The following is a 21,868-nucleotide window of genomic DNA, read 5'->3' on the forward strand; positions in this document are numbered from 1 at the left end:
CAGTACATATACACAGAACACAGTGCCAACAGTCAATGTTCATCGTGGGACTTTCAACGTGAAATTTTGATGACATCAAATGTCATTTTTTTCCATCTCTGATTCGCTCGACACTTTGAAGAAGCAAAACACAAAACAGGAGATAACCCAAGAGGTACAATAATTAAAAGATATGAAAGACAAAAGCTGAGGCTTAAAATCTACTTCAAATATATCTAGAATTAAACATGCTAAATTCTGTTATTTTTTCACAATTAACTTCCCCATTACTTCTGATTATGCTTTCCATGCTACAACGTGGTTGTTGCTAGGTAATTATGGAGCTGTAATATGAAGATGTTGCCATCATCTTAAATTGCAGTCATAGCAACAGTTGACTCTATATATTCAGGGCAGGTAGGCAGGTAAAAGAAAACTGGGTCAAAACATGTTGAACCGAGCTGTCAAATTCTATGCAAGATTTGACACTGTGGACTTTTCATCTCAGTTCCAAATTATTCTTTTTTTCTTACCTGGAAATTGAGGTACAATGTGCCATTGGACACGCAATTAGCCTTAAGCAGAGCAGCAGGAGGAACGTCAGAGAGCTGGCTGGCGTCTCACCTTTTTCAGATACCCCTGTATCAGCTCGGCGTTGGGGGCCTGGTCGGCTGACAGGCATGTCTCCATCTCCAGGCCATTGTCATACTTCGTCTCTGGCTTCTCCCCACTGGAGAGAAGAGAGAATGGCGGCGTCATCGCAGTGTCACGTGACGGCACACTTACGGTAGTAATGTGCTCAGTCTCTGTCTCTGTCTCAGTCATACAGCCAGATCAGGGTCAAGGTACATTCATCACGTCGCAACAAATTACATATTAAGAGTGTCAGGCACAGACAATTAAAATCTGATTCTGACACGTTGCAAGTGTTATGATCTGCTATGGATAATAAAACCATAAATAAATAGAATGCTTCTAATGTAATTTTGATTACGTAAAACAAAAATCTGTCCATAAATGCTTTAACTGACAACCTGCAGTGGTTAGATATCCTGGCTCGCTTTGATGTCTGTCTGCATGTGAGGCGTCTGTATTTTTAGGAAAGCTATGTTTTTAGCAGACGGAATTCGGCTGGTGTTCCTGTGAGTGCCGATGCCTTTACTTCCCGTTATCCCCTCTCCCATCCTGTTGACAAAAGGCCCGGAGACCTTGCCTCCACCCTGCGTATCCACGACTCTGCCTGTAGTCCCTACAGTAATTGCACCCTCACCCAGACCTGGGATTTTACGCTTCTTCATATAGAGCTCCTCTCCCTTCTTCTCACGCTGCACAGCCATGAAAGTGTTTCAGCTGTCGCGGCGGGTTCTCGATATAAACTGAGAAAAGTGGCATGAGCGAATTTCATCTTGTGACTTTCCTAGTTGTTAGAGCTAGTGTGCTAGTTAAGTTAAACCCATAACCCAATTTCATCATGGAAATTAAGCTTGCCCACTCGCCAGAGGCGAGTTCTTTAGACAAAGGGCAAACACAAGAAACTGAACACTAGCATGCTAGCTAGTAAATTGCATGTCAGACTGCAAGTCGGACTGCTACCCAGTTGGCTAGCTTCGGTGCCATGCCTGCCTAAACCTTAGTTCTGATAATTATGTCTTATCACAATTTCTCTATTTCTGGCTTTGGAAGTTGAAGCAATCAACCCACGACACGAGTCTGACATCTGAAAGCATCAGCAAAGCAACTTCATTTCAGAATAATATCACAGAATATACGCAGGTGACTTGTTTTTGGACAAATGCGTTTGTAAGAGTTTTGGAGGCACGACTCTGTGATGTTATGCAGTGATCCCAGTTGGTATCTCATGATCCACAATGAGCAGCCGCTGACATACTGCTCTTCCTTTCCGTCCCTGTTTTTCAGCTGCACCGGGGGGAGAGTTTGGAGGCCTGTTGTTGTGAATGATGGGCAAACAGCCAGCGATCTGCCTTCATCTCAAGCTACTCCCTTGTTCTCAGTTTTTAGGCCACTTAGAAAGAAACTGCATGCTCTTTCATTTCTGGTCCTATCCCCAGGGCCGACACTGATGTGAGCGCTCGTTCATGGGGGCAACGCGCTGAGATGTGTGTGGGGGGGGACATCAAAGAATTAGCTTCCTCTGTTCCGTCTCTCTTCCCCTTTCGTTGTGATCTATGGTTACTTTCTCTTCATCACCTCCACAGCGAGAACTTTACCATCCTAATCAAAGGCTGCCTTTCCCATTGCTTTCTATAGCCACTCCAAGCCCCTCCTGGGGTGAAGATAAGCTGTATGTTTCATATCACCTCAGCTTGTTTGCATCCCCTCTAGAGATTACCCCAGCCTTGTGCCCTATGCGGCTGTAAGTGTCCCCCCCCCCCGCCAAACCGTCACCCTGACTAGGATAAGCAGTCCCAAGATTACAGTTAGCAAAAAACTGGAAAAACAATTAAAATTTCACCATGCTACTTCATAGCTTGTCTGTGGAATTCAGCCTTGATCACTTCATATTACGGATTCATTTGTGTGGAATCCACAGTGAATTCCCAGACTATAAAATCAATGGGGGGGGGGGGGGTGTTCAAAATATATCTGGAGTCTCGGCTGGAATGCAGCTACCTGGGGTGCCACAGAGCCTGAGAGGAGGGCCCGCTCCCCACGTCTCGTCTGCGGCAGTCACGCGCTCGTTTGGGGGGGCCATAAGAAATGCTAAGTGGGAGACTCACGACGGCGGAGGGGTACCCTGTCTGCCGCTCACCAGGAGTGCTCTCCTCTGCACTACAGCTCAACAGAGGTGTCTCTCCCGATTCACCTCCGAGGATGGAATCCATGAGACATTCCCGTTTAAGCACACGCTGCATGTTGACCTAATTACCAAAAAGCTATCAAAAGTTTACCCAGCTGACTGTCCTGGTCAAAATACCTGGCACAGCAAGTAAATGGAGTTGGTAGATACCGGAATTCACTAATAGCAGATTTTCTAAACAGCCTCTTTTTAAAGTACAGTGTCAGTATCAAATAATTTGTCTCTCTGGCCAACACAATTTTTGGGCCGCCACAATCTAAACTAAAATTATAGCCACCCCAGCCTAGAAGCAGGCATGTGTGAGTGAACACAAATACAAGGCAAGATTAAAGACATGCTTTAATATTTAAGGCTTAGATCAAGATCTGGATCATTTTTCAAGTTGACATTAAAGAGGCATGATGAATGATGTCATTAAGGCAAAGGGGGCCGACCTCTGCCTTCTCTGAAGCTGAAGGGTTTGTGTTTGGTTCATTGATTGTAGGTCTTTTTTGCTTCATTAATAAAATTACTTGAATATCGAGAAAGCTGACCCAATCGTCAAAGTGCCGCTAGTCGAAATATATACTCGACAGGAGCGTGATGCGTGAGGATCGGTGTTGGCAGCCCCCACTCTCACCTGTCGGAGAGCCGGATCAGGACCGCCCGGTATAACAGCCTCTGCTCGCTGCCTGGCTTGGTGCCACACGGGTGGATGAAGGGGTGCACTGCTGCCAAGACGAAGCCCTGCTGGTACAGGTCGAGCATCTGGGCTGGCAGCTCCCGTACCGAGGAAATGCACAGCATAGACGTGCCATCTGCAAAGGGGAGAGCGGGAGGAGAAGCCTCCAGTTAGGGAAGGAGCGGAAGCCATGGGGAGGGCAGGGGAAAATGGGACAAAACCGGGAATAACCAATCAGATGGGGACCTGTGATGTGCTGCTTTTCATCATTTCATAATTGTCAGTATTCTGGATATTTAAAAAAATAATAATAACTTTAATTGATGCTCCAGCTGACAATCAAGTGTTATTAGAAACAATAAAAAAAAATCCTGCATAAGTGAGTTAATGGTTCCCCACCCCTGGTTTATTTGTGTTTTGAGGCCTGTTAGAAATACTCTATTTTTGGTTGCTTGCATCATCACTTTGACTGTCCAATTTCTGCTCTTCCACAAGCCGTAATTGGGAGGAACAGCTGTGTGCCCATTTTAAATATTTAAAATGTTATTTATTTGCTTTCGTTACGCGGGAAGTTGGAGCCGCCGCATTTGGTGCCCTCTGATGTCGCCTGCTTGGGGTTCCCGTGCCCGTGACCCATGTCACAGACCAGCGCTAATGAAGGAGGTGACTGATGAGATGCTTTTTGGGAGGACAGACTCTTGAAAAGCACGGCGTCAGCAGCCCTTAAGACAGAACGCAGGCAGCGGCAGTGGGGGAGGAGACGTCAGCTTCCCGTCAAAATCGCAGAGCTACGCGACAGCTGCTGCGGATCTGGTCCGAGAGCGACTTCGAAAGGCATTTTTATGCTAATGAGCCCCACAGAGGGTGATTGACTTCTTTTTAATGCCCTGTTTGTTCACCTAGCCCGGTGTTTAACCAGCTTCTTAAGCGAGGAATCCAGTGATGAGCAGAGACAGTGGATCCTGTGTGTGTGTTACTGATTTGCAATATCTGACCATTTACATTTACAATATTTAGCTGACACTTTGTCTAAAGTGCCGTGAAAGTCAGGGAAATGGCTCACAACAAACATACCTGCTGTCTAGGAGTCAACTCAGCATAAGTGTGACTAGGTTGACCTTCCAAAGAATACCCAGGTACAGGTGTAAGCAGTATTGGAGCAAGAGCTACACAACATCATGCAACAAAACAAGAACCTAATAAGACTATTCAGTGACCAGAAGCGCAACATTAAGGACATTCAGGGAACATAGAGAGGCTTCAGGCTAGATGAGGAATTTCTGGAACAGATGGGTCTTAGGGTGTTTTTTTGAAGGTGGAGAGAGAATTCACCAAGAGGGAATTAGAGACCTCAAAATGGCCCTGCAGTCAGTTACAAACACAAAAGTTTAAAAACCGTCTGTGAGAGAGCAGAAAGGTAACTGTGAACCAGAGGTAAAGGCCGTGAAAAACTAAAGACTGCCAGAGAGTTGTCTGATTTGCTTCACTGGCAAGAGGGATGCAATAGCAAATCAGGATGAATGAATTCAGAGGCAGGATGAATGGAGCTCTATGGAGAGATCTCACAATGTGAGAGAAGTGGCAAGACGCATAATGAATCAAACACAGGTGCATCTGCCATGTCAGACTTAGCAGCTTTTAACCTGCACTTAACCTGCACTTCAGACTGCAGATTTCTAAACGTACAAAATGCATAATGAAGTGGAAAAGGTGTAGTGATACAGTATATTAGCCTGACCCAAATAAACATTATTTTGACTAATACTTATGGATACTATTTGGGTAAAGTTCTTGGGAAGTTCGGAGAGGAAGGGGAGAGTATTTTGTCCCCAGGGGCACAACCTCAGGGCATTTTGAACTCGCAGGGCTAAATTACGCCCGTACATATGTAACAGAAAACACCCTGAATTGTCATTCAATGTCTACAGGCAACTGCATCCATTACACAAAACATTTTCTCACTTAATGAACCAAAACAGTAATCCAGGGCCGTCACAGATCGGAAAATCCAAATACTCTTAAAACATCCGTGTATCTTTAATTAATCCTGCATTTTAATTCCGGTTTGATTGTGCAATTACCGTTCTTTTCCCCAAAGGCACTGTGTCTCTGAGCTGGTGGATATTAGCATGACTAGATTCACTCTCTGAACCCTCAAGTTATAATGAATAAATACTGAATGACTTCCATTACAGCCTAATGGGAAAGCACCCAGGAGAGGCACAAATTAAGTTGACTAACCACTCTGGAAACTCTTGTTTAAACAATGGGTAATGCTTTACATTAACTCCACCTTCATAATGCATTCATAAAGCATTCATAGTACATTTAGTGAACCATAATAATGCATTTATAATGCATTCATAGAACATTCAATGAACCTTCATAACGCATTCATAAAGAACATAGACGGAGATGTTCAAAGCATTTATATTTGTATCCCACAAACTGTGTAACAGCTGAGCCTCTATGGTCCAGTGCAGTGACTGCACAAAGACTAGATCAATAGACCTGAAACTAAGTCCAGCTCCTCAGTGAAGTAGCCGGGCTTTTCTCATTAATAAAATTGGGTACAAAGACTAGAAATAGTTCAAACTACACAGGAAAGTAACAATTGCTCAATGTAAACAACATCAGTCGGACCTGCCTCTTGACTCTCCATTGCTTCAGTTTATGTTCATCACTCTCATTATGCAGATTGGATCCAGCTGTCACAAACTGGATGCAAACATTAGGTTGTGACTGGGGAAATCCCAGCACAGCCTGCCATGACTTTGGAAATCGAATTTTAAGCTTGTTTCCTCCGGGTGCACTTTTGCCCAGATGTTTTAAAGGAACATTTATCCGGTCATGTGCTTCAATTATGGGGACAACGAGCCAGTTTCCTGTTATGGAATATACACTGGTGCCCTTAAGCGCAGATCTTTGACTAACAGATCCTCCAAAATTAGCTTTACATCACTGGAGCATGTGCATCCATGTTCCAGTACAGAATGAGAGTGGCACACTCATGTTGGTACATGTTTCTGGAAAGAGAGAGGTGACCTGTGTAGACATGAGGAGAGCAGGCAGATTACCCGCACAAAGACATGGGGCACAAATGGAACCCTGAACACTGTAGAGATGTGAGGTCACAATGCTACCTGCTGAGCGATCATGCCATCCAAAGCCAATAAGGTTCTCCGTTGTTTGTAAGGGTGTGGAGGCACTTTACCATGCTAATCAAAGGATGGATACAGTGTTATGATTAAGTCAACAAGGATTGATTGCTGTTTTGCAGCACTTTTGGTGCAATTCCTTCCACAAGAAATTACTACAAATGGACACAAAAATGTGTCCATTTGGCCGAGGTCTTCTTTTAGGAAGGACTGTGGCATATAAAACCAATCAAGTGTTCATGACACGTCTCCTGTGGTTTCTGGCCCTGTTATCTTGGATGGCATGTTGCCAAGCGTGAAATTCCATATGATGACTCCTCAGGTTGGTGGGACACCGTGTTTCATTAACTCAGCCTTCTGATGGAACAAGTACGCTCAGGTCATCCTGAGAAAATGTATTTAGTTTTCCCTGTTCTTTTTTTCTGTGAGATGCAGTATTATAGCTTTTTATTTCAGTGTTTTCTCTCCCATAGCAGAATTAGAAATTCTGCGCTCTGATTAAATAGGGCTTCCCCTGCTAGATGAGGTCAACTTTGTGTTAGACTTGCTTGTAGACACAGATCTGTACGGAAGGCCTATCATTCTAATGGTTCTTTGTTGCCGCATGCAGGATAAGTCTACTGGTTCCTCACCGTCAGCCCTAGAAGGATAAATGAGTAAATATGAAATGAATAGGAGGAGAAACATCGGCAGGAGGCTCAGTGAGTGCTTACTGCTGAGTTGCCGGGGGATACGATTCAATCCGATTTGCATGATCCACAGGCGGGGGAGGGTGGCCTGTTATGAATTATCTCCTTGCCACTGGAAGAACTGATACTTATAAGCTCATCCACAATCTGTTGTTCCAATCTCATTCCCTGTCAACAATAAGTATGTTAGCTGTGCTGCACTAATAACTCAATTTATGATGTGTAAACGAGCCAAACCGGAGCCAAAGCAGTCACGCGGACTAAAAGTTAATTAAATTTGTTAACATGTCGTTCGCTACTCTTTAGTCGTACTATAAAAAATCGGGACACGTGTGATACGTGTAATTGAACATGAATGCGTGCTGTCTTCATGCCATGAAGGAGGACATTATTACCGTGATGTCACTTCAAGCGGTGACATACCCGGTGGTTAGCGTGTGGTGCTTGAGGACGTTCGTCTGCCATAAAAAGGCTCGCGGCCGAACCCGCGGGTTGAGTCGGTGCCGCCTCAGAGGCGGTCAGTCCACGTCATCGGCTTTCATTTACCGTTGCTGGAAAAGCAAGCCCAAGGGCACCTCTCCTCCAGTTAATTAAAAAGCTAACAAGCTTTCAAATGGAAAAGCGGACGGCTTGCCGCTTTCACTTGTTTTTTGGCTGTGCAGAGTTTGAGAGAGAGGCGCAGAGCACCGAGGAGGAGCTCCGCCGTGGCTCTGGAGGACCTCAGTCATTGTGTCGCCGTCGCAGTTTTAGAAGCAGCCTTAGGGTTAGTAGCCTAGAAGGTTTTCCATTTTTTAACAAAAGGCACCAATCCTAAGCAGCCCTAACAACCTTGAAATACAAATACAGAAGGACTAAATAGTCGATAGAGAAATGTCAGATGTGGGGAATAACCATTGAAACTTGAAAATATGTTATTTTTCACATGGATTCACCCTTTAGTAACCAAGTCTACAAGGTCAGCAGCAGCCCTGAGCCTATCCCTGGAAGCACAGTGGTACACTGTTCATCACAGGGTACTCAGATGCTCATGCACAATCCCTATGGGCAAATACAGGCAATTTTGAGATGCTAGTTTGCTGATTTGCATGTTGTTGGACTGTGCAAGGAAATCTGCATAATACAGGAAGACTCTAGGTTGGTCCGTCTGTCCGTCCATCCATCCATCCATTTTCTACTGCTTATCTGGAGCCAGGTTGCGGGGGCAGCAGTCTGAGCAGGGATGCCCAGACCTCCCTCTCCTCAGCCATCTCCTGCAGGAATACCAAGGCGTTCCCAGGAGAGAACATGCTGGAGAGATATAATCTCTCCAGCATGTTCTGGGTCTGCTATGGGGTCTCCTCCCAGTTGGACAAACCTGAAGCACCTCCCCAGGGAGGTGTCCAGGAGGCATCCTAGATAGATGCCAAAATCACCTCAAGTGGCTCCTTTTGATGCAGAGGAGCAGCAGGTCTACTTGAGCTCCTCCCAAATATTTGAACTCCTCACGCTATCTTTTAGGTTGAACCCAGACACTCTGTGAAGGAAACTCATTTCTGCAGCTTGTATCCGCGATCTTATTCTGTCAATACTACCCAAAGCTAATGAGCATAGGTGAGGGTAGGAACATACACTGACTGGTAAATCCAGAGCTTCGCCTTCTGGCTTAGCTCTCAGGTGGGGGCCTCAACTGACTGTTTGCCGGCTACCAAATCTGGCTTTCGGGACTCCATGCTGGTTATATGGAATAATCCCCCAACCCAGGAAGTGTGAAGCGATGGTGTCACTCACTTATTCACCATGCCTCCCGCATGTAAAGAACATCCAGTCTCTGACTAAGTATAACAATCACCATGAATGTCACGTTACACTGCCGGTGAACTAAATGACACGACACCAGTGTGACGCAAAGAAATTAAATTCACATCAAGTTATCACGCACATGTGAGTAAAAAAAGCATTCAATCATTCTGTCAGTAAATTATTTATAAATAGAAAATGCTCTTTGAACCTTGGAATTTTCAAACATTAGCTTTTATTAATGGGAGGACGGAGATTATAGCTTTCTGGCTCTAACAGTGGCCGCTTACAGACAGCCATTGTGAAGCGATCAGAGCAGCACAGCAGCAGAAGAGTCCATATCCTAACCCTTATACGTGGCCTTACTTTTAGCATCATTTTCTGATTCCTCTTTTTAAAAGTTGTATTCCTTGTCTTTTGTAAGACCGGCCATAAAAAAACCTCAGACAGATGGGTAGACCTGCTTCGCCAGACTAACCGGATTTCAGTAATTTGTATGGTTGCTGTTGAGACGATGTCCATTTGGGTTTAACCAAGGACAATCCAGGCAACTGTGTGGCATAATGAAAGAGCGCTCAGTCTTACGTTTCAATAGGGGCTTAAGTGCAGCATCACACGTGTCGACACTAGAGTGACTGTAAATATGGCCTCTGGTGGGAGGCTTCATGTTGCACGCGGAAGCAGCGGCAGAGCTGCCTCTGCCTTATGAGTGCCAGCGCCTGACTCTCAACGGCACCTCCCTGACGGAGGCGGCACCTCCCTGACGGAGGCGGCGCGTGGCGAGGAGCTCGCGGATGCCGGGAGACGGAGATGCTTTGTAGCGGAATTTCGGGAAAACGTCTCACACACAATCAGACACAGTCACACACACACACACGCACATATGTTCATCAACAAAGCGCATTCCCGGAGGTGCGGCCCCCACACGGGATGTGCTGGTATATAAATGGGCAGTGGGACAGCTAGAAATTCTGGGCCCCGTGACAAAATGTCACCTTGCCCCCCCCCCCCCACTCCATTATACAATTTTACATATTGAAAGCCCCAGTAAAGTTCTGCCCCCCCTGAATCTGCCAGCGTCGCCATGCCCCTAAGGCACCCCTGTAAATGAGAGACCTGTTAGTGCATTCGCCCTACAGCCGCCCCATCAAATGGCATTCAAGCATTCATCGTTCAGACACAACTGACACTAGAGAACAAGCCCTCGAAAGAAAGCAAGAGTTCAGCCAAGTTTGCTGTGTGTGCGGTGAGAACTTTTGCGTGTCTTAGTGTGTGTGGGTGGGTGTTTGGAACGTTAGGGAGTGGGGGCTTACTGGACATGACAAACAGCACATGTTATCGTGGCTTCGGAAGGGAGCTAGAAAATGTAGATTCCCGTGGTGTAAATGTACCATGCGGACACTCAGCACATTAACTACTGCAAGAGTAAATGTCAGGAAATGAGTCAACACATCTCTGCAGCACTATAAACAGCTGCAGGTCACTTTTTAAACACGTCATAAAACTTTTGCACGCGCACGCACACACACACACACACACACACACACACACACACACAAAGTATAACTGTGAAGTTTAATTTCCAGCAGTTAAAAACCAAATGTCAACCTGAAAGGCTCTTAGGATCCAGTCTGTAGTTAATTTCAAGACAAAAACAGGCCAGAGTTCACTTCTTATATGTTAGGAAACACAGAAAGCCGTACGATGCTGAGCAGCCTTCTCACACTCCACACTGGATTCCTATACGAAGCGTCAGGCGTCGGAAGCGAGGCGCCCGTGCTCCGCTGTGCCTCAGGCCTCTCGGATGAGTCAGCAACAGCGACCTGTTATTCTACACTTGCCCCCCCCCCCCCCGCACCCTCCCCCAAGTAGACGTTTGCTTTCAACGCGTGACTTGTTTCGACACTCGAGGGGTTTGAAAGCTGCCCAAAGGCTGTTTTTCTCCCTTTTCCCAGAAGTCAGTGTTTTCAGAAACAAGTTTAAGAACCAGGCATGCAGTCCAGCAGTTAACAGTTCCAGGTACAGAGGAGTGCATAAATAAAAATGTATGAAAAGATGTACATCCACCCTTGTGTTATTTTATTATAAATTAATGGTTTTAGTTAGGACAGTACAGAATATTGTGTGTGTGTGTGTGTGTGTGTGTGAGCAGGTATACCTATCCTTATGGGAACACAATGTCCCCATAACGTGATAAATATCCATTTTTTTTTCCCTTATGGGGACCGGTTTCCGAGGGAAAATTCTATTTTATAAAAATCGGTGACTGCTATGAAAAAACTAAAAATGTATTTTGTTAGGTTACTTATGGTTATGGTTAGGGCTGGGTAGGGGTTAAGGTTGTCATAGTTAGCATTAGCATTTTTCCCATTGAAATGAATGAATGGTCCCCATAAGGATCTGCGTGCGTATGTGCGTGTGTGTGTGTGTGTGTGTGTGTGTAAAAAAACAATGTAGTGTGAGTATTTTTCCACAAACACATGAAGGACAGCTCAGAGTTCAGTTTCTAGCAGTTTATTTATAAGAACCGGCCAAAGCTGGCAAAAATAAGCCAGAGATAACAGTGATGTGTTATTTACATTTTGACTTTCATGTTAAAACTCTAAGGGACAGACAATGAAATCCCAGCCTTTACTTAGAAAACAGCGATTCCTAATTCAGTAGCAGATTAACTTTCCCTTTTGCTCTGGGCACTAGGCAGGGGAACATCCTGGACATGAGGCCCAGTTTCAAGATCAGCAAATTATTATGATTATTTTTACAAACAATTCTTCTGAAGAAAAACAAGCTCATCCTGAAAGTTTGCTTATGCTTGAGGCCACAACAATTCCTGTGTGCTGACAAGATTTAGAGAAATCCAACCGTTTTCAGCTTATCATTTCCTCTGCCAGGCCTACAGAGTTGTATTGTTTTATTTCGCAAACTAAGACAACTAACTTACTTTGTTGGGTTTTCTCTACACATGAAGGTGTATAAAAGGGCGAAGGAGGGAAAAATTCTACACTTGATAGGACTCCTGTTGTTTACTCACTCCTCACATAGATCGAATTAGGACAGAATCAATATGCTGCCATATTGAATCAGAGCAGGAGGACAATTATGCCCAATAAACCTGCACGGAGTGCCGCAGGAAGCGCTGCATGTCTCTGCACAGGGGTTTGCACGGATGCTGGGCTGTAATACAGAAGTCAGTAATAACGGCGAAAGCCAGGGGCAGCGGCAAGCCGGCTGAAGACTAATGGACGACTGCCGGCACCTCCCAGATTACATTCTGCCGGTGAAAGCCATTAAAGACATTCACAGACCTGATGGAATAACATAAGAAAATGTTTTCATACCCTGTGTGCACTTTTGTATCATGGTGATCACTATGGTAGGAGGAAGAAAATATATATATATATACTTAGGAAATGCATGAAATACTCTTTGGCAAAAATAAAATCGATTTGGTCCAGTTCAAACAGCCTTCATCCCAAACACATTGTATGGAGCGGTTTTCTGACACGGGCAGATAAATAGGCCAAGGGAGGAAGGAACTGCACAAAGATCTGTGCTTCCTGTTGACAAAGACAGTAGAATGAGGGCTGACAATGTGCCGAAGGGACCAGCTCGACTGTTTACCCCAAAACCCTGTGAAATAGCGCATGTGATCTTAACTGTTCAGAGTCAAGCAGCTGTTACTCTGCAGAATTCAGCTTCATTCAGAAGGTGGGACAGGGCAGTATTGTCTTGGCCATGTCTTGAGAATATACCTGAACAAACTCTATTGAAATACACTGCCGATCAAAAGTCTGGGCACACCTGCTTTCACTGCATCTGTGTCGAGTTTAGATACGTTATTCACCAAAATTAAAATTTTCTTATATTTTGGACTCTTCAAAATAACCCCCTTTGCTTCGATGACAGCATTACAGACTTTCAGCATTCTTTCAACCATCGTCCAAATGTAGCCACCTGGAATCCAGACTTTTGACTGGTACTGTACAGCTTAAGCATAAATAGCACACAGCTACATGTACGAATCAAGTATGTAGTAGATGCATTCATCTGCTGTATTTTAGCGGTACTTTAATGTATTTCCATCAGCATAACTAATAAGAACATAAGAACTATACAAACGAGAGGAGGCCATTCGGCCCATCGAGCTTGCTTGGGGAGAACTTAACTAATAGCTCAGAGTTGTTAAAATCTTATCTAGCTCTGATTTAAAGGAACCCAAGGATTCAGCTTGCACTACGTTATCAGGAAGACTATTCCATACTCTGACTACACGCTGTGTATAGAAGTGCTTCCTTAAATCCAGTTTGAAATGTTCTCCCGCTAATTTCCACCTATGGCCACGAGTTCTTGTATTTGAACTAATGCTGAAGTAACTATTCGGTTGAACAGCATCCAAACCTGTTAGAATCTTATAGACTGATGATTAACACGGTAATGTTACATCCACAATAAATGCTTTATAGCTTGGTGTTCAGTCTCTCAAGACACTGGTTGGGCACAAGGAAAACTTGGGAGAATCTCTCACGGACGAGTTTACGTCAGCCTGCCTGAAAAACCTGAGATACTCCAAGTGGAGCAGAAGACTCTGAAAGTAGGCTTCCATTACGATAGTCCTCGTAATTCTGTCGCTAACAGGCTTCCATTATGATAGTCCTCGTAATTCTGCCGCTAACGCTATATGGCCCTTTGGAAAGGCTGAGTGCATGTGATAGCCAGCCCATTACGTTTACATTACGAGGATAATGCATCATGCGGTCATGGAACGCAAATGCCATAAATGGAAATAAAACGGCATTTAACCGAATGTGTTGCTCATTGAAAACACTTGCTTCTTCTCTTCCAGACGGGGTGTGAGTCTAAATGAAATCCCAGTGGTCAGCTACATGCCTTTACATACACAGCTGACAGACTTAACTTCAGGAATCCTGAACTCGGCCTGTCCTTGGAGTAAATGGATTTCTCGCATTGAGTCCCAGTCCAGTGTGACGAGGTGCCTTTACGCTCCTGGTGCTTTCTCTCTGTACGCAAGAACATGCGGCAACAAAATGATTGATTGTTCTTGCAGATCAAATTTAGTAGAAATATTTAGTGCTGTACTTTTTAAAAATCATTAATCATAACTTTGGAACGGTGATTTCTTTGACTTGACATGACCCAGAGTGGGGAAGAGGGGATTTTGGTCGTTTATCTGACCGAGGGCAAAGAAACGGCGCTGGGGGGGCTTTGCTAGCTTTGCTGTGGTGTGTCTCCCTGGGAGATGCTTACACACAGTAGTCATGGCGACAGAGTATTACCAAGGCTTTGTCGTTGCTTGGATTCATGATCTTTCCATATAAGGCCTCATATCTGGCCCTATATATTTTGTTTACTGAGATTCATTGCTAATAATTATAGTAATCGGACACGCATTGCCAGGCTTATAAAAACACTGAAGCCACTGACTGCAATTTGCTGTATTCTACAGCAATGGTCGCATTGATGCTAAACAGTTTTGACACAAATGTATCTAGACACAAGTATATCAGAAGCAATTAGAAAAAATCTCCAAAGTCATTATAACCTTGTTCTGGTTGCAGGTTGTCATTATATTTTAATTTGGGCCAAATTACACCAAATTTCATGCAGACAATCTAGTTTGCATAAATTGTCAGGAGGTCAAATGCTTTTACACTGGCTGCATTTTACAAAAAAAAAAAGAAAGAGGAAGAATCATAAGGTAAATAATTTCTGGGACATCATAAAATGTGCTTTTTCAAAGACGAGCTGCCTGCATTAGATTCCAGTTAAATTCAAAGCCCACTGTGATGCAAATTGGGCAAATTAGTACGCATCGTAGGAAAGGAATGCATCGAAGGTCTGTCAGATAGGACTGGGAATCGCCAGCCTGGCTTTACATTAAGCTGTGAGGCCTGGGTTGGATTTTCACGATCATTTTCTCTTTTTGTATCATGTACGGAAGCATAGCGCAGGATTAATTCGAACATGAGGCAGCGGCGTCACGGAGGACGGCAGGATAAAATGAGCCTCACAGCTCTGCTGACAGGCTGCTCTCAATCCGCTTTGTGAGAAATGTGGAATTACTATATTTAGTGCGAGTATTACCCATTGACATGGGGTACCCGGCTGTTGACATCAGACAACAACGGCAAAACACCGCGAATCACATGTCCCTTAAGGCATCAGTGAAAGAGGAGAAGAAGAAAATAGGAGGAGATTTTATGAATTTGTGTCTTTAAATTCGATATGCGCAATTGTCCAGGGTGGCATCTTCAGAGGGGGGGGGGCAGCTTAGCAAACCACAGGCACTGATTTTTATTGATGCAAAATGGGGAGGGAGGGGGGAGGCTGTACATGGGCTTCAATCTTCAATTACTACAGGTGTCATTATGTAAACACAGTGTTTGACACAGAGATTGGCACAGATTTTATTGGAAATCAACAGTCCCCTCCCAGAGCACCCCTTCAGCAGAAATTAGCTGTTGATTAAATGATTAAAAATACACTCACACTCAGATGGTTAAAGTTGCTGGCGTGACCAAGCAATAGAGAATTCACCCGGGTCAAAGGGTGTGTTTCATTTTCAGCTATAAAACTGCAGGTTCCTAAGCCCCCCCCCCCCCCACACACACATGCCTAGTTGAAGCATCTGTAAAATATTTCATGTTTGAAAAGTCCTCCAACCTCCCCAGCGATGCATTCTCGAAAAAGCATTTCTCGCCAGCAGTTGTTTCCAATAGAGCGCGGCTTCCCCAACCCACACGGTATTGATTCAAAGAAATGTCCTTCCTACCCCCACACCCAGACACATAGACGACTTACCGTCTTTCCCCAGAATAAAGTCCAGGAAGCGGTAGGTGTAGACCACCCCCACTTTGGTCTCCACCTGCGGTCGCTTGAGGGTGGAATAAATCTTTCCTGGGCTGCTATCCTCAGTCCGCTTCAGCTTGGGCAGCTTGCAGCCCATCTCTTCTTCGTCTATCGGCCACCTGATGAGAGAGAGGGGAGGGCAAGGAGTAAGTCCACAGCTGGGGTCCTCTGTCTGGCCACGAGATCCTCCAGAAAGCTTCATCTGGTGTCTTCAGCGCAGCATCTGGCTACGACTGGAACACACGCAGATACACGGACCTTCTCACCCTCTAGGGCCTTTGTGGGGGAACCCAATAAAGAACGGCATGCTGGATATGAACTTATGAATAAATAAACAATGAATAAATAATTCAATAAGTAGGTATTCCTGATGTAAACGAGCGTTATTTTTCGCGGGTGCTGCTGCTGTTCCTGCAGGTGTAGAATTAAGTGTGGAATCAGGCATGGAAGGCCGGCACGGGGCCAAGGGCTGCCCGTCATGCAAATGCGTCGTGACAGAGGTGTGGCTTTTCCACTGGGTCTGCCGATAGCGGGCAATATGAGAGGCACAGCTGATTAACCCCGGGGAGTGGCTGATGAGAGAAGCGTGCTTTATTACGCCGGCTGCTAATTACGCCGCGCCGATTCAAGCTGGCGGCTAGTCTGAGGAGAGGGAAAGGAGAGCGGGGAGGAGTCAAGTAATGAACCGAACTGAAGAGGAGGAAGGATCGATAGAGTAAAATCCACCATGGAAGGAGTAATTATGAAAAGAGTAAATGCATCTTGAGAATGAGAGGGGGGGGGGGCGTGGGGAGGGTCCTGGCATTACTGATCATTAATACTCCTCAGGTCACAGCTTTGCAGCAATGCACACATGCACAGTCACTGAGCAAATCACCGGCGACCTCAGAGGCTCTTTTGAGGGGAAACGGCAGCCGTGCCTAAGGAGTGGCTGTTTTCTTTAAAACATTTCAAAAACTGAAAGGGGAGAGTCTTTATCTTCCAAGACCAGAAAAATCCTATCAAGAATTTACACAGAAAAAAAAGTTCCTGTTGTAAACAGCCACTGAGCAGCTGGCTCTCTAATCATTCTGCTAATACATAAACCACCAGCCCTCCTCTGCCTTCAAAGTTAGGGAAACATGGCCAGACCTTATTAGAGACAGATAGTGAAGCAGCCAACAGTAACAGTTAAACAGTGTGTCTCCGCCGCGCTCCTCGTGGCGTGTTTTTCGCTCCCTCTCTGTTAATCCAGTGGGAGGCTCACTAAGTAATCTTACTGGGCTGGAATCAGTCAGAACAAAGGGAGGGGAAAAAAGTCAGAAAAAACGAAAGAAGAGAATAACAAACTTCAGCGAATTGCCTGATTTGCATTGTGTGTGGATGCACCAGTGCACCAAGGTGTTCTCTCTCTTTTTTTATTTTTAGATCAGTCAAAGGAAGTGGGAATTCATAATTGCAGCATGACTATTCACTGGGATCTCTGCATTGCATCCACACTTTGTGTTTGATAGAGTGAGAGAACAAGAGTGAGAAAGAGGGAGAAGGAGAGTGAGGTTCATTTAGGTTAAAGGTCGTGCTGTGACCTCTACATTTTTGCGCCTGACGCACTGGACAGCTGGAAATCGATTCAGCTCCACAGATGTACGCAAACAATCCCGCAACAATAAAAGAGTCCATTAATCCATTGTCCCATTGTGCAATTATTAAGCATTTATTAAACTGACTGAGTGTTTAAAAGGGCAACACAGTTTCCTCCATTCAGTCCAGGGTTTCCCCAGCGTTGTGCCCTGTGCTTCCTGAAATAGGCTCCAGCTCCACCCCCCCACAACCCCCCACCTGCCCCCATGACCCTGCACTGGATAAGCAGTGATGGAAAACAGATGAAACGAGGGAGGCGTAGCATCAAATGCACAGATACCATCACACAATAATTTCAGATGCCTACCAGATATGAATACCAGCTGTGTCCACTGACCTCCTAGCTACCGTGGCGCAAGCAGACGATTTCAAAACAGAATACCGGCTTAATTAAACGCTATGCCAGGAATGTTCCCGCGAGGCAAAGCGGAATTATACCATAGACAGAAACACAGGGGCCAGTTTGCCGTGTTCGTAGCAGACGCAGGAAGCGCTGACCTAATGGCACACGGCAAACTGCTGTGTTTTCCCAAATGTCCCCCCCGGTGTGACCTACCATGGGGCCCCCATTCAGCACTGCTCCCACTGCTCTGAGAAGGAAGTGATTTCATCTCTCCCCCCCCCGGTTTAATCATTTAATAAAATGAAACTTTGCTGACAAATTGGCTAAACGACCGGCGTTTAAGTCACATCCTGGGTTTAGAAACTCATGTAAATGCAGAGAAGGACAGTGGTATTTAAATTGGCATTACGAAGTTGTGCAGATATGGCCGGTAAGTTAGGAGGTAAATGGATCTGAGTCTGAGGTTTTGTGTGGGGATGTTTGTGCCTTGTGACGGACTGGCAGTGCATCCTGGGAGTCCCCTGCCTCATGCCCTGGGATACAGTGCAGGCTCACTGCAACCCTGCAGTGCATGAGAGGCTATGAAAAATGGATGAATGGAATTAGTTATCAAATCTATTAAGAGTACGGAGCTAACTATAGCTTTCTTTTACTTACTCTGTGTTTTATTTAATAAGTGTTCAAAGTTAAAAACTGCCGCAGCTTTGAAAGGTAGAACCACCTCTTTGTATATCTCTCATCCAGGGGCATATGAATGGGTGGGGCCATAGGGACACTGGCCTCAACTGAAAGCTGATTGGTTCCTGGAGTGCTCCTCCTCCCGTCACTCACCGATTCAAAATATATCATTGGCTAATGGTAAAGTTGGGCCCCCTGTATGAATTATGATCCCTCTTAAAAAATCCCAACCCTTGTCTCTCCTATCCTGGATGCCCCACGCCCAGTTAGGAGAGAGACAAGGGGTGGGGTGAAAGGAAAGGCAGGGGGTAGGCTGGGGGGGGGAGAGGAAAAGGCAAGTGAGAGGGCGGGCTGCTCTGGATACTGCGACTGTACAGGAGTGAAAGGTCAGAGGTCACATCTGCAGGAGGACAGAGTTGAAAATATCTCTACTCAATTAAAACAGGCCTCCACAGTTTATTTCACTTTAGGTCTATCCTTCTATCTTGCCTGAATGGCCATTTGAAATCAAATTCTTTTTTCGGTCTCCATCTTTCGAGCAGCAGGAGTGCTGGGAGTTCAGTGACCTGTTGAGTGCTGTGGTAATTTACTGTTTGATGGTGCTGAAATGTATGGCGAATATGAACGCTCAACAATGCTATTCTCAAGCTGCTGGGTCGAAACTCGCAGACACACAAACGCACGCACACTCATGGGTATTTTTTAAGCAAGTGACTTCACCGAGAGCCTCGGCTGGAACGCAGCGGCGCGGCCGCGTTTCCGGAACATGCTCCTCTCGTGGTAACAGAGCGTAGCTGAGATGATGAAACGATATGCAAAGATAGGAAGCTGAGGGCTGCCTGCCTTGATGCTTAAAGGCAGAGATGGAGCGAGATGTATGAAAGGAGGTGGCACTCTCAGGGAGGACGGCCACGGCGTGTCTGGAAGGAGGGAGCAGGCCCGGGGTTCTCCCCGCACCCCAAGGGCTGCCCATTTATCGTCTCAAGGCCCAAGCACAGCCCTGTGCCAGTAAATTAAACAGAAATGCAGCAAGCTATTGCCATGGGAACCAGCCTCTTGACTACTCTATCCTTAGGAGAATAAAGGACAGCCATCTCTCCAGCATAATAGTTTTTTTTAAGACTCGTTGATAGCATGTTAGCCATTATGGCATTTTCTTCTTCCTGGCCGTTCATATTCTGTATGCGTTTGTGATTCCCCCCCCCCCCTGTTTTTGAGCACAGAACACGTTGCGTGATGCATTTCAGAAAGAGGAAAATCCGAGATTTCAAGCATTTTAAAATACATGGCCATATAATAAAGAGACCAAATTCCTTTAAGATGACTGATAAACAGAACATTTTTTATCAGCTAATAAAATACTAATAAAGCAGCATGTCAGTTATAATGAATCTAAAACCCCAGAGGCTGAGACTGCTTATAATTTTAAATCATACAATAATAAATGGCCAGTTGTCACAAGGCCAATAAATCTAAAAGGGTCTGACTTATCATTATTTTTTTATCATTTAATTTAAATTAACTTTATTTAACTGGGGCAGATGGGTAGGACAAAGTTCCCCGCCCCCCCCGGCACTTCCACCCTTTGACTGGTGTTAAAATGAACCCACCCCCCAGTGTCTACTAATGTACATTAACAGAGAGCAAGTGCACTTCAGACACAATATTGACATGTCTGAGGTGAACATGATAAGATCAATACAGCTTTTTTCCCCTCCGTGACTCTGAAGGGGCTAAATTTGCTCCAGTAAAGAGTGAAAAGTTGATGGGGGGGGTGCTTTTTTGTTTAACCCCTTCAGATTTACTGAAATGGCAACCATTTTTTTGTTGGCTGATGGAAATTTTATGATTAATGTCATCCATGTGAACAGGCTCATTATAATGTCAGATAGTAAAGTCTAGAAAAAGATCAAGCTGTCAATTTGAAAAAAAAACAAAAAACAAATTTGCAATAGATGTCTGTGTAATCAGTTGTGCTGGTCCTTTAAGTGAAACACAGAAAAATATCGTCACCCACCTACAGTAGATGCCAGACAATGAGCACATTTAAATGCTTCTTCTAAATTTAGGCTGAGGGAAATGATTAATTCACAAATGGGGAACATTACTTTGAATTCTCCTCATACGTTCTTCCTTTCCTGAAAGCACACCTCCAATTCATTCTGATTAAAGTTACATTATTCACAATGAGCACTGATTTAACAAATATCACATAATGTGGTGGTAATCATTCTCCTAGACTTTATGGAAAAATCAGGAAATCTTTCTGACTGCTGTGTAGTGGTGTTGGTAGGGGGTGGGGGGCTGGTTGCTCAAGTAGGCTATTAAATTATGAACTATATGCATTATCAGCTATAAAGTGAATATGCTTTCTGTGTTAGTCTTGGTTATCTAAAAATGAAGTTCATGCAAGATTGCTTAAAATAGCAGTGTAATGTAGCGGTTGAGAAAAGGAACCATTAAATAGAAACGCAGCTGGTCAACTTCCAGGAAGGGCATTTCCAGTATGCCTTACAGGATGATTTATTTATATCGTTTAACTAATGAGGCAGGTACACAAATAGGTAGAAAGTACGCCAACAAGTTGTGCAAGTGAGATTTTAGAAGTGTGTTTTAAGCAAACGAACATTTTCCGACAAATTTCTGGATGTAAATATCTAACCAAAATGACTTTGCTACCTGGGTGTGGAGACACGGGCTACAGCAGGAGACCCTTTGCCCCAGATTTTCAGGCGACGCTGAATCTCCGGTCCGTGGCGCGTTGAAACAGTTAAGTTCTCGGCACGCCGGCTGGAGCTGATTAAAGGCAGCCCGGCGAGCCCTCATGGTGAAGCCGGCAGTCCCTCCCCGACTGACACAGACGCAATTTACTGTGTCGCATTTGAGGCTCTGCGGGAGAGCGGGCGGCGGGGCCAGGTGTTAACGTCGGGATGCTCTGCCCTCGCGGCACGCCGCACGTGCAAGGCGCCGTGCTCTGTCACCCGCTCGGCTCGCTCCCGTGTTTACAGGCTCATTCCGGGCTCTGTCACCCGCTCGGCTCGCTCCCGTGTTTACAGGCTCATTCCAGGCTCTGTCACTCATTCGGCTCGTTCCCGTGTTTACGTTCGCATTCCCTACAGAGGCGTCGCGCGCTCACTAACCTGCGGCTGTATTGCATTTTCTCTTGAACCGTGCTCCAGCTCACAGACCGTATATTTGGGTTTCAGCCATCCTGTTTTTTGTCTGAAAAATCATTATTTTAAATCCACATAGTCTAAATCCCGTATTTCTTTGGGTCTG

General features: G+C 45.1%; 1 protein-coding gene across 3 annotated transcripts in view; it reads right to left on the minus strand.

Moving 5' to 3' along the window:
• The window catches only part of rftn1b (raftlin, lipid raft linker 1b), a 47,390-nt gene that overhangs the window by 24,826 nt on the left and 696 nt on the right, over positions 1-21,868 (minus strand). For 2 of the 3 annotated variants that reach the window (XM_023802548.2, XM_023802549.2), the window contains exons 2-4: positions 15,901-16,067; positions 3,417-3,594; positions 604-709 (exon numbers count right to left, since the gene is read on the minus strand). In XM_023802548.2, coding sequence (XP_023658316.1) covers positions 604-709; positions 3,417-3,594; positions 15,901-16,045 — 429 coding nt within the window. In that variant the 5' untranslated portion in view covers positions 16,046-16,067. Of the gene's footprint in view, positions 1-603; positions 710-3,416; positions 3,595-15,900; positions 16,068-21,268; positions 21,382-21,868 lie in introns of those variants that run through there. The other variant, XM_072716006.1, reaches the window with a different exon arrangement.

This window comes from Paramormyrops kingsleyae, chromosome 9 (assembly GCF_048594095.1).
Source record: "Paramormyrops kingsleyae isolate MSU_618 chromosome 9, PKINGS_0.4, whole genome shotgun sequence".
Lineage (NCBI taxonomy): Eukaryota > Metazoa > Chordata > Actinopteri > Osteoglossiformes > Mormyridae > Paramormyrops > Paramormyrops kingsleyae.